This window comes from Callithrix jacchus, chromosome 4 (genome assembly GCF_049354715.1).
Source record: "Callithrix jacchus isolate 240 chromosome 4, calJac240_pri, whole genome shotgun sequence".
Lineage (NCBI taxonomy): Eukaryota > Metazoa > Chordata > Mammalia > Primates > Cebidae > Callithrix > Callithrix jacchus.
The window spans coordinates 165968856-165982488 of record NC_133505.1 but is presented as its reverse complement, the minus strand read 5'-3'; the positions used below and the strand labels follow the sequence as shown (position 1 = coordinate 165982488).

General features: G+C 48.1%; 1 protein-coding gene across 2 annotated transcripts in view; it reads right to left on the bottom strand.

Annotated features, from left to right (window-relative positions):
• FNDC1 (fibronectin type III domain containing 1) overlaps positions 1–13049 on the bottom strand; it is a 104856-nt gene extending 91807 nt beyond the window's left edge. For both annotated transcript variants that reach the window (XM_035297091.3, XM_008995326.5), the window contains exon 1: positions 12758–13049. In XM_035297091.3, coding sequence (XP_035152982.3) covers positions 12758–12869 — 112 coding nt within the window. In that variant the 5' untranslated portion in view covers positions 12870–13049. The remainder of the gene's footprint in view (positions 1–12757) is intronic.
• Positions 13050–13633: the final 584 nt, after the last annotated feature.

Here is a 13633-nt window from a genome sequence, read left to right as displayed (position 1 = left end):
CAGACTGGAGCTGGGCACATGTTACAGAAAAAGAGAACATGGTGGTATTCCACAGCATCAAGGAGGCCAAAGGCTGTCAGATCTGTGGACCATGGACATTCTGTGGCAGAGGAAGGCTACCGTCATCTCATGACCTGGAAGTCTCAGCCAGAGAATACAATCTAGACAGAGAAAAGAGAAAGACACCTCCCAAATTTTACAGAATAGGAAAAAAATGTGTTGATTTTTTGAGTTTCAGATTGAGTCAAACCAAAGTGTGCCCGCCAGGCAAAGTCCTCAGACAAGTCAGACAAGTTGGTGGTTCCTCTTCCTGATCTCACAATTCTCTGTGCTTCAGGGCAAAAACACTACCCCTGGCAAGTAGAAGTTGATTAGAAAGTCAGATGATCCCATATGGCTACATTTGTCACATTTGTCTGGCATTTATGGGCACAGCAACCCAACTTCATTACTAAATCTTTGTAACCCCAGAGCCTCACACAGTGCCTTGCCTACAGAAGATATAAGTTAATTACTTACTATTTAATCTATCAGTAAAGGACCTAGCCACGCTTGATCAAACAATTAAGACACCTGAATGTCCATAGGTCTTTGGAACTCCAGGCGGACAGTTCAGCACACAACGCAGCTTTACCTTCCTCGTCTCAGCTATGACCCAGTGCTGGAAGCTGATGAACTGTTTTGCGTATTGAAAAGGAATCGTCATTGATCATTAGAGAAATGCAAATCAGAACCACAATGAGATACCATCTCACACCAGTCAGAATGGCAATTATTAAGAAGTCGAGAAACAACAGCTGCTGTCGAAGTTGTGGAGAAACAGGAATGCCTTTACACTGTTGATGTAAATTAGTTCAACCATTGTGGAAGGTAGTATGGTGATTCTTCATAGATTTAGAGCTGTAAATATCATTTGACACAGCAACCCCATTACTGGGTATATACCCAAAGGAATATAAATAATTCTATTATAAAGATACATGCACACATACATTTAATACAGAACTACTCACAATGGCAGACATTAAATCAACCCAAATGCCCATCAATGATAGACTGGATTTTTTAAATGTGGTACATATACACCATGGAACACTATGCAGTCATAAGAAAGACTGAGATCATGTCCTTTGCAGGGACATGGATGAAGCTGGAAGCCATTATCCTCAGCAAACTAATGCAGGAACAGAAAACCAAACACCGCATGTTTCTCACTTATAAGTGGGAGCTGAACAACGAGGACGCATGGACACTTGCGTTTTCACTGCCTCATTGAGTGGAGTACTGGAGGAGAGGACAGGAGCAGCAACAGTACAGAGAGATCGCTGGGAACACAACTAATCCATGCCAGGCTTAATACCTGGGTGATGGGTTGATAGGTGCCACAAACCACCATGGCACACATTTACCGGTGTAACAAACCTGCACATCCTGCACATGTACCCTGGAACTTAAAATTAAAAATTAAAAAAAGAAAAGAAATCATGTTGGTAAGCAACCATATGTTATGAGTTAAACTGTATCCCTTCCAAAAATGTACTGAAGTTCTAACCCCTGGTTTTGTGAATGTGACCTTATTTGGAAATTTTGGAAATACGGTCTTACAGAGTTAAGACGGTCAAACCTAATCCATATGACCAGTGTCTTTATAACACAGGGAGAAGGCCATATGACATGGAGGCAGAGATTGGACTGATGTGTCTAAAAGCCAAGGAAACCACAAGAAGCTAGGAAAAAGCAAGGAAAGGTTCTCTCCCAGAGAGCATGACCGGCCCTACAGATTCCAGACTTCCAGCTCCAGAGCTGCAAGATAATACATTTCTTTTGTTTGAAGCCACTCCGTTTGTGGAACTTTATTACAACAGCCCTAGGACACTAACACATTGTGTAAATACCATTCTTCTCTCCAGCTGAAGATGGACTTCCAACGCAAAGCACCTCTCTCACTAACGCATAGGCTGACACCACGCAGTTAGGGTGGGAGTGAAGCAGAACACGGTCACACACTCGTCACCACTCCGTATTTTGCTGGAGGCTGGTCAACATACATGAATATATTTAGATATATCATATGTAGTTAATACCAAAGAAAGCACATCCAGTCATTTAGTAAGCAGTCACTGAGCCTCTGCTATTTACGGGCAGCATTCTAGACACGGAGGCTACAGCAGGGAATAAAACCAACGAAATGTCCTGTCCTCATGGAGCTTACATTCCAGCAAAGGAAGACAGCCAAGTGTGAAATAAGCCAGTAAAATCATGAAATGACGGGTGTTGATGAGGGTGTGGAGCAAAACAAGGCAGTGACAAGATGTGCTGGGGGTAAGGATGAGATTGCCCTGTCAAAGGCAGGGAGAAGTCCAGAGGCCTCGCAAAGAGGCTGCACAAAGAACCTGAAGAGGTGAGCCATCAACCCATGGATGCTTTTTGTTTTGGTTGGAGATGGAGTATAATGGCGCAATCTTGGCTCACTGCAGCCTCCACCCCCCAGGTTCCAGTGATTCTCCTGCCTCAGCCTCCTGAGTAGCTGGGACAACAGGCATCTGCCACCATGCCTGGCTAATTTTTGTATTTTTAGTAGAGACGGGGTTTCACCATGTTGGCCAGGCTGGTCTTAAATCCTGACCTCCGGTGATCTGCCCACCTTGGCCTCATGAGATTACAGTCATGAGCCACTGTGCCCAGCCATCAACCCTTGGATGTTTATGGAAGGTTATTCAGGCAAAGGGAACAGCCAGTGCAAAAGCCCTGAGGCAGGAAGGGGCCTCGTACATCAGAGGACCAGCCAGGAGGCCGGGGCAGTGGGGGGGTGCAAAGCAAATGGCAGATGGCGAGGAAGGATGTGGTGTGGAAAAGATGATGCATAGTCTGGAAAAGTTGTTGGGATCCTGGTTTGTATCTGAGGGAGGTGGGGAGCTGCTGGAAGGTTCTGTGACATTGTGCATCATTAGACTCACTGCAACACCTATCCCGAGACTGGAGTGCTCTGGGAGGGGACAGGGGTGGTGAGACTATGGAGAGGTCACTGCAAAAATCCAGGTAATATGGCTTGGACCAGGGTGGTGGCCACACTTCTCTGAGATGCCAAGTTGCATGCCAGGACTTCTCCATTTACAAAAAAACCACTTGCCAGCTAACTGCAGTGATCACAAGAATGGGCAAAATACTTTTTAAAAATAAGCTTTGGCCAATCCGAAAAGGTGACAGTGCCAAACTGCATTTATAGGACATTCTTGAAATGACAAAATTATAAAATGGGAGAACAGATTTGTGTCTGGCGCAGATGGGAGGAAGGGAGGTAAATGTGGCTACATCAGGTAGCTCCAGGGCCTCCTCACAGGTCCTGCGTCTTCACTGTCCTGGCTGGGTCGCCACATTCCAGTTACACAATCACCACCTTAGGGGAAGCCGGTGGAGGGTGCATGGTACGTCCACCTTACTTCTGTCAGCCGAAACAACAGAGAGGGAGACTCCAAGAGAAAATGATGTTGATTTAGGAGTATGTATTGCAATGGGAATTTGTATGCCACGGTGAACCATATGCATATTCAGGAAGTTAAAGGAAGACCAAGGCTTTTAAAGGGAAAATAAGGAAGACAGTGATTGTCTTGAGATCATTATCCTTGAATACAAGGATCAGTGAAGAGGGTGGCTCCAGTCTGAGGATGGACAGGAAGTTGCTGGGGAGATGTCAGGTTGTCGTGGCCTTTCGCAAGCTTGCAATTTTTCAGTCTTTGGCGAGAGTTCTTGGAACCAGGCATTCATGCATGAGAACCCTCCCTTCCTGGCCTTTCCTGGCTCTGTTTGTCAGGGTTTTTAGCACAAGTGACTCCATTTTGATCCTGACAACGTTCATGCTTCTTATCATTGCACAGGAATCTATGACTATCTCAAAATTAAAACTTTTTTAAAACATTTTTTGAAAAATAGCATTTAAGCCTATAGTGAAGTCCAAAACCCCAACCCTTATGTCTGGGGGTGGGAATGGGCACACCAGAATCGGCCATCAGAAATCATCACTGAAAGCTTTCCATGACATGCACCGAAGTAAACACAGCACGCTGGCTTCTCTGTGAAGGGCACACCTAAGCTTTCTGTCCTCTAAGTGTGACTGACACATCATCGCCAGCACACATCCATCACTGGAGGGCGAGCCTTCTCTGCGCAGAGTTTTATTTTATATGTAAGTCTGTGCCACCGTGGCGGCTTTCCCCACTCTCCGCCAGAGCACCTCAAATTTCATGGCGCTTTTGTCAAAAGAAGCTTCTCCTCCTGATTCTTCAGAATGGGCTCACCGTGAGCCTGCCTGCCCCGGGTCCTGCCCTCCTCTGTCTGGCTAGAGTGGCTTCTCCCGAGCTCCTAGGACACCACACCTGTCCACACCTGTCACACCCCGTCCAACTCCTTGAGTTCTGCCATAAGTGACTTTGGATGAGGCTTTATCACCAGATAAATGTGGGGTCAAGATAAATGAGGAGACATCACTGCACACCCTTCTCGGATACTTTACTAAAATGCTGGCTAACTCCAGCCACAGCACTAGGGCTTAAAGGACCCACTATCCACATTTCTTCAAGGGCAGCGAGTGCTCATCTCCACTCTGTCTGCAGATTTAGCAGAAGTTTCAATAAATTATGTCCATTCATTTCCTCTTTTCTCTTTTTAGATGGAGTCTTGCTCTGTTGCCCAGGCTGAAATGCAGTGGCATGATCTCGGCTCACTGCAACCTCCAACTCCCAGGTTCAAGCGATTCTTCTGCCTCAGCCTCCTCAGCAGCTGGGATTAAAGGCATGCACCACCACACCCCTAATTTTTGTATTTTTAGTAGAGACGGGTGTCACCATGTTGGCCAGGCTGGTCTTGAACTCCTGACCTCGAGATCTGCCCACCTCGGTCTCCCAAAGTGCTGGGATTACAGGCATGCACCACTGCACCTGGCCCATTCATTTCCTCTTTAAGCCAAGTTACTTACCAGTCCCCACCCATGAACTAAAATTACACAAGGTCTTTCCTTGGGAACCACACTGAATTCTGCCAGAGACCCACCCCTACCCCAAAGCCACTATACTCAACTATTCAAGACCTGCACTATAAATCAGTCCTACCAGACTGCCCACATGTGAATACTTAAGACTCATGCTACCCTGGAGCCCTTTCCAAAATGGGACTGATCTAAAACATATGAGCCATTTCAGAAAACACGGAACCAAGATGATTCTTCAAATGAGATGAGACAGGTGACACAATATAAGTATTTGGTCTATATTGTAATAAAGAAAGCCCCAAACAAGTAAGCAAATTAAAAAGAAGCCCCAAACAATGAACAAAAGCCTCAATGGCCCCTTCCAACCAGAGCCCCATGCAGTACTGGGATTGGCTCTACATGACCTCCCACTGACCCAGAGACATGTCACCTTATGGCACTCCCTCAGTGGCCACCAACACTATGGATTCAGGTCAAACTCCAGGACCTTCCTGAGCTGGCTGCCTCCTACGCCTCCAACCTTGAATGCCACCATTGCCCCAGTGCAGCATTTAGCACGAGCCATTCAGAACGTTCCTGGTTCCTCACATGTGCCTTCACACGTGCAGCGTGGCCTGTCCCTCCACCTGAGACGTTCTTCCTCAGCGTCTATCTCCAACTAATGCCTATGCCCTTCTCAAAACCCAGCTCAAATATAGCTGGCCTTGACCTCCCAGTCAATTCACCCCCAAGACACCTGTGGCACCTCTGTCCTAGCACATATCACCTGTCTGCCTTATCCTAATCCAGCCCTCCCTGCCTGTGTGTCCTCTGACAGCAGGGACTATGTTCATCTAACTTTGTGTCTTTGTCTGACTCCTGGTAACCCTTGCTGAATGAATGAATGAATGAATGGACATCCTTCAAATGGAGACTCCCACAAAGTTAGAGCTGGAGGGCCCTTCACAATATCTAGGTCAATCCCCTCATTCTGCAGATGAGAAAACTGAGGTCTGAAGAGTTATGATCCACCCAAGGTCACAGAGCCAAATCAGTGGCTCAGCCAGGACCTAATAAGCCAGTTGAAGGGACATGGCACCATGAAACAGTCCCTAAATAAAACCAAGCCCAGCACTTAAATAGCACGTTTGTCCTGAGAAGTTCAAGACATTTTAACACTATGAGCATCAGACTCACTCACCTCTGTGAGACACGGAGTTGTCAACCGTGTACATTAGCCACTAATGTTTCTTAGCACTGTTCCTTGGTCCAGTAAACAAACCTGAGTGTCTTAGCACAGGGTGTGGCACTTCCGGGAGCCTTCTGGTTAAATACAGTCTCAAAGGTTCAAAGTTGTGATTTCCATGGTAAAGATCAAGCATTCCCAGACAGCACCTGACGTTAAGTGGTGAAGAGTTGGGCAAGGTTAGACACCCAGCACTGGCTTCGAGGAGCTGACGGGCGAGCTTTAACAGAACCACCAAGGAAAGGGGGCTTTCCACAGTGAGGACCCTGCTCATATTCCCAGGCCAAAGCTATCTTGTGACAGAGGCTAGATTCACTGCCACTCTGTCTTAAGTTAAGCCCTACTGCAGTTCCACACATTTCAGTGCCTGGCGGAATCATTTCTCAACAGCCAACAGCAATGTTACAAAGGTAAACTCAGGAAGGCATTGTGAACAGATCAAAATCGTGAGTGCTGACCCTCACACCCAGCCTAGAGACGAAAACAAGAGGATACAGTAAATGTTCAAACCAACAAGAACAGGGGTGTCTGCAGGGAGAGTGTGGGACCTGGGTCCCAAAGACTGGGTATTAGATTACAGACTTTGGGAAAACCAGTTAACCTCTCTGACCTCAGTTCCCCCAGTAGCAAGATGAGGATGTTACTGACTTCCCAAGGACACTGTGAAAATTAAATGAAATAACAGAGAGAAATGGTAAACTCCATAACACTTTAAACTTCCAGTTACTATTAAAAGGAAGTGAAAATGTACACTTAAGAACTCCTCATAAAACTGAAAACAGAATTATGTAGATTGTACTATACAGAGCATGAGGATGCCATCATTAAATCATTTCCTCTGCAGATAGGAGACCACAGTAAAAAAATGTGAGTGGCATCTACTTTGTAATTAACACAAACACCTCTCAAGTTATTTTGTACATTTATAAGGGTAGCATTATTATAATAATTAGAATACTACAATAATTAGACATTATAATTGTAATATTACCCTCCCCTGATACAAAAATCAACCCTGAGGGTGGAGAGGAGAGTCTGAGAGGGGACCCATCAGGGCAGAGGAGGCAGTTACTGAGTCTGGCACCCTTGTGACATCCCTTAGGCTCACCCCATCTTTCAGCTGCTGCAGCTTTGGTGGCGGCCTGCAGAGGCACCAGCGCACCCCAACAGCCACTGGGCTCCTGACCCCAGCTGGAGGTCTAGGCAGTTTCCTTTCTCACCAGTCCTTACTTGAATTTGCTAACACGCAGCCATTTCGACTCTTAATGAGTGCTCTGTCCTTTCCAATGTAATATCTGAAGGAAGCGCCAACGAGCAGAAAAATTGCCAGAAGGCAAGCACTAAGGGAGAAGCAAGGCAGATAGACGGATGTTTGCCCTAATTTGCTAATCTCTATAAAGCCACAGCTACAACTAAGTGCTCCTCTCCAACCAGGGCCGCACCGAGGGCCCGCGGGCGGTGACTTCGCCTCCAGAAAGCCAGGAGCGCCCTCTAAGGGTCTCAGAGCGCAAGTGCTGCCCCCGCCAGGCCGAGGGAAAATGCAGGTTTTTTCATAGACAAGGATACCATTTAGGAGGAAAAGAGGGTGCTCACGAATGTGATAACCAATGCCTCCCAGATTCCAAATGCTCTAACATACATCTACGAAAGTTGGTAAAAGAGATGGATGAAACAGTATCCACCACTGTCCCCAGCGACCCAGTTCTCCCCAAAGTCACCAAAGTTTGCAGTTTCATGGGTGTTCTAACAGACACACCCTATGCACTCACAAGTAGATACATACACATACGTATTCTCTTCTCTCCATCAGTTTTATACCTTTGAATACCTCTATTTTTAACTGAACGAAAAACTCCAGATAACCGTTTAATTATAACTCAAAAACTCCCCAAGTTCCAACGGGGGACAATGAAAAGAGGTCTGCTTCTCAGTCAGCCAAAGTTGATGAGTCCTCTCCCGAAATGTTTGCTTCCAGACTCCCTGCCCCACCCTTATCCCTTGAGGTAGGCAAATGGTCCCCAAAAGATGTCCTTGTCCTAGTCCCCAGAACCAAGGATGTGGGCACCTCTGGAAGGTGGAAAGGGCAAGCAAGGCAACAGATCCTCCCTTAAAGTTCCAAAGCAGACCTTGATTTTAGCCCAGTGGGGCCCATTTTGGACTTCTGATCTCTAGCACTACAATAAAGCTAATAAATTTCTACTGTTTCAGGTCATTAAGTGTGTGGCAGTTTGTTACAGCAAAAGGAGATGAATGCACTCCCCTTCCCCTCCTGTTTTCAGGGAATGGGTCTTTAGAACTTAAATATGACATGAACGATCTTGGTAGGACATACTGATCATGCTCTGGAAGTGTCTGGTGACAACTTTCCAGGGATGTGAGTTGTCACTCCGCAATCCTATTATAACCTCTGATTCCACAGGAACAAATTTCATGATCAGCTCAAGAACAAACAGGTCTTCCATCTGCCATTGGCAGGCTCCAATATACAAGATAAAAGGTGGGAGGGTCTCACCACATTCTCTCAAGGAGGACTGACATAAGAGGGAAACCCCAAAAGCCTCACCCAGGTTGAGCCACAGGGAAGCTTCTAAAGGTTTCCAGAGATGGAAGGAGTCTCCTTCAATCAGTCTATTCCAGAGCAGAGACTAGCCCAAGGCTCCGGGATGCAGGACAGCACTGCCACTCATGCCCAGGCTCCTGATTTTTAACCTACTTCCTTCCGTATACACCAGTGTGTCTCAAATGTTTTGGTGCCTGAATTATCTTCTATTCTTAAATTTATGAGGATGCCATGGAGGCTATGTGTCTGTGGGTTTTATCTGTCCTTACTGACTACTGGGAATTAAAACTAAGAAAAGCTAAAATATGTACTTACTTATTTTAAAATAACAATAATAAACCATTACCTGTTGACATAAAAATATATTTTCATGAAACATAACTGTTTTCCAAAACAAAGAGAAATGAGTGAGAAGAGTGGCATTGTTTCTACATTTCTGCAGATCTTTTTAATAGAATATCTCCGATCTCCTTATGTATTCAACATATTGCACTATGTTGTTGTGGTTGGAGAGATCCAGCCTCACACATATGTGTAGCTGAAAAACTATTTCAATAGCCTTTTTGGACGATTTTGAAAAATCTTTGATATTACACCAAAACTCATCAAGTGGCCATTTCTTAGAATCTGAAACCATGTGAAGAATGTTTCATATTTTGTTACATTAAAAATCCATCATGTGATCATGCTCTTTGAATAGATCTTTTACCCATGCAAGATTGTTGTAAGGCTACACAGTGGTCATTCGGATCTGTTGGTTTATTTGGTTATGCAGATCAGCCAAATGTTGACACATTTTGTAATATGACATTTACAAATCACATTCATTTATATCACCATTGATCTCACTTTAAAAAAGTTAATATTGGGACAATTTCAAGCTTATAGTGATGGAAATAAGTTGGCAAATTCTAATTTTCACTTCAAAGCTCAAATTTTATCACTGGTAAGAAATAATAGCAGTTATTTTACTAGAATTAGCAGGCTCCCTTTGTTCATTTTTGAGAAAACATCTGCCAAATACCCAAGTCAGAATAACTCTAGTTTGTCTGTGGTCATTCTTTGTGGTAAATATCGCATTCCGTTTTTTAAAAAATCAGCTAGCTTAATGCACAACTCGAGTGATCACATCAGTGCTTCCCTTCAGGTTGCCACTGAACTTGGTCATCAGCAGTAGTACCTTATGTGTCCTTCCCATTTGTTTACAATATTAAAAAGACACACATTTGGGCCAGGTGCGGTGGATCACGCCTGTAATCCCAGCACTTTGGGAGGCCGAGGCGGGTGGATCACAGGGTCAAGAGATCGAGACCATCCTGGTCAACATGGTGAAACCCCGTCTCTACTAAAAATACAAAAAATTAGCTGGGCACGGTGGTGCGTGCCTGTAATCCCAGCTACTCAGGAGGCTGAGGCAGGAGAATTGCCTGAACCCAGGAGGCGGAAGTTGCGGTGAGCCGAGATCGCACCATTGCACTCCCAGCCTGGGTAACAAGAGCGAAACTCCGTCTCAAAAAAAAAGAAATAAATAAAGACACACGTTCAAAGATACAGGGATTTGGTAAAATTAATAATTTTAGTGTGGCATCATGGGCATTCTTAATGAAACTCGCAAATACTTTTTTAACTGCAAAGTCTCCCCCAAAATTCAGTGACTGCTAGTGCCTGGTGATGTCTCTGCCTTGATTCACAGTAAGGCACCTGCCGTTTACCCATCACGCTTTTACACCCTCAGTGCAAATGTCAACTGTGAAAAAGGAAAATAGCATCTTAGTAATCTTAATATTACTTTGAAAATAGTTTTGACATGGAGAATTCCCCAAAAGCTTTTTTGAAGAAGAAAATAAAAATCATCCGTAACCACCCTCAGATATCCACAGTAATGCATGTGTGAGTTCATCCACAAGTGTTTGGAAAAATGGATCATCCCAGACTAGCAAGCCCATCACAGTTTTAATGTTTGCATAGTACCCTATTGCAGGGATGGACGCGTGTGGGAGAGGGGGCGCTGCTTGCTTATTTTGTTTTACGTTTAATTGACCCTATGCTGAAGTGTTTATTCAGCTCTTCAGTGTGCCCTGCTTTAAACAAAGTCCCTCTGGAGCTATCATGTCTGTCACTATTATGTGGCCCTGGGTAATTTCCTTACAGAGATTCTGGCCCCAAAAAGGTGGGGGCAGGGGGGGTGGGACTCGACACAAGCAACTCGCTTGATACATGCATTAATTCAGCCAGAGAGAGGGAGCAGTCTGCCCATGGTGTTGCTGTCAAAAAGAGTCCATGAAAGAAATGACGTACCCCATTATTTCATCCACAGCATGGGGAGCTATCAACAGGCTGCTGTGTCTGTTTCTATCCTTCTATTACTTGATTTAAATGTGGTAGATGTCATTCTGAAATGTGCTTGTCCTCCTTTGCCCACTTCTAGTCTGCTCATCATTTTACTGCAGCTCCCACGTCAACACTGTACAGAGAAGGGCTGGGAAGCGGTCCAGCTCCAGCATTCCTCGGCTGAGTGATCCACAGAGCAGAAGGCGAAAGAAGCAACAGTGCAGATCGCGGTGGGTTTCCGGGAGCTCTCTCAAACAGCCCTACTCGGAACCCACTCGCGTGCAACCCACGGGCAGGTGGCAGAGGAATCGGAAAGGCAGAAGGCTGGAATCGCCACAAAGCCAGGGCAGCACTGGTTCCAGTTTCAGACCATTTTCAGAAACAAAAACTCTTCCAGCACTCGGAAAATTTTAACTTACAAAAACAAAAGCCAGGAGTTGTAGGTGGGGAAGTTGGAAGACTTTAAAATAGTTTTATTCCTCTCAAGTACTGTGCAAAATAGTCAGTGAATACTTTCTTAGAGATCACTAATGGGAAGGAAAAGACCCTACGGCAGCCTCTGCCTTTTATGAAAAAGTGGCATTGGCATCAGAATACCTGGTAGAAACCTGAACCAAGCACTGGGATGATGTGTCTACCATAAAGTCACAAAGCAATGTGACCCCCACTTTCCTCCCTTTACCCCTTAAGAGAACAATATAGACACTAAATAGCACCCTAAAGCAAGTACCCTCACTGGAATAGTATCTGACAATCATTATCTGCTTCTTGAAGTTCTACAAACCAATGACCTAAAAACCACAGTTTCAAGTTTAAAAATGCCTGCACGGGAGGTGGGAACAAGGGCTGCCAAACGCTTAGGAATGAAAACCCCGCCACAAACTTGTCTCTCTCTGCAGGAAACTAGCAAGAAATCTGACAAGAGCTCGCTAGCATTTTCTGAAAAGCACTGCTCCCAAAGCAAGCATCCATCCTGGCTGTACCTCAGCCGTCGGGGAAGGGCGAGCTTCTCTGGACTCGACTTTCTCATTTCCCTCTCCCTACTCTCAAGACAAATATTTTCTCCCAGCTTGAACGTTCCCCCGGGCGCGCGGGCCTCTGCTGCCTGGAGCGGGGCTGGCATGGGAGCGCCGCTCCTCCGGAGCGCAGAGGCACCCTACAGCCCGCGGCAGCTCTCAGCCTTTCCCCGCGCCCTTCTAGAACAGCCCTGCTATGTCGGTCTCCGGAGTGCGCCTGTCATCCGGCCTCGGGAGAGGGGAACGCGGGGAAAGAATCTACGCTCCCGGGAAATTTTGGGCAAAAAAGGCATTCCCCCAGCCCGCACGTCGAAAGTCCCTCTGCCCTTCACACCCACCCACCCCCCCGCCCCGTCCCTGTGCCTGAATCTCCCAGGACACTTAGACGGCTGGAGCCTCCCGACCCCATGGCGGGCGACGGCAAAGTTAAACGCCGGCGCGCTGCGCTCCCCAGGCACCGAGGCGTCCCCGCTCCCGCCTCCCACGCAGGGCGCCAAGTGCCCCGACCCGCGCGAGTGACGAGGACGCACAGGTTAGTGACACGATGAGCAGCCAGCGCGGAGCGGGACGGCGGGGCCCCAGCGCAGGCGGGGTCACGGGGAGCGGAGGAGCGCCGGGGGCCTGCCGGGCGCCGCGCGTACCTGGGGCCCCTGCCGAGGAGGCGACGGGGAGCAGGGCAGCCACGAGCAGCAGCAGCGCCGCCCAGGGCAGCTGGCGCGGCGCGCGCAGGGGCGCCCCAGCCTCGGGGGCCATCGGGAGCCCGGGCTGGGCCGGGGCTGGGTGCTCGCGGCTCGCCTGGGGGCGCTGGCCGGAGTCTGGGGAGCGCAAAGGCGCCGCTGTCCGTCTGTTCTGCGCGCTGTGCGCTGTGCCTGCCGCGCCCCGGCCCCGCGGCGATCGCTCCCGGCCGCGCACCGACAGCCGCCCTCCACCACTGAGGCCGCCGACCTCCCGCCGCGCCTTTTAGCCGCGCTCGGGCGCCCCCTGCCGGCGGGCGGGGCCGGGGCCGGAGGGGCCGGCGGGGGCGACCCCGGCGATGGGGGCGGCGAGGCCAGGGCCGGAGGCGGGCGGGGCGCGGGGCGGAGGGGCCGGGGCGCCCCGGGCTGACTGAGCGGTTCTGAACTTTCGGCGGTCGCTGTGCCGGGCCAAGTGGCTGGGGAAGTTCCTCCCCTCATCTAACCCTCTCATTTTCTGGCTGGGAAGTCGCCCATCGCGCCCAGGGATGCCCTTTGTGGGGACCCGGGCCAGGACCCCTCACCCCGCCCGCAGCGCTGTCGTCCTGTGGCCAGTCCGGTCCTTCCACGTCCCTCCCCGCACCCGGTGCGCCCAAGTCGGGTTTTCAGCGTCCTGAGACCCTGCTGCGTCTGGCTGTCATTTCTGGGGCGTGCGCGATGCTGGTTGAAAAGGAACCGTTTTCGGTGCACTTTGTTGCCCAGGCCACGGACTCAGCTGACCTCGCCTTTCGCGCTTCTGTAATTTTAACGCTGCCCCAGGTCTCTCTATTCCTCCTTCCCGTCTGG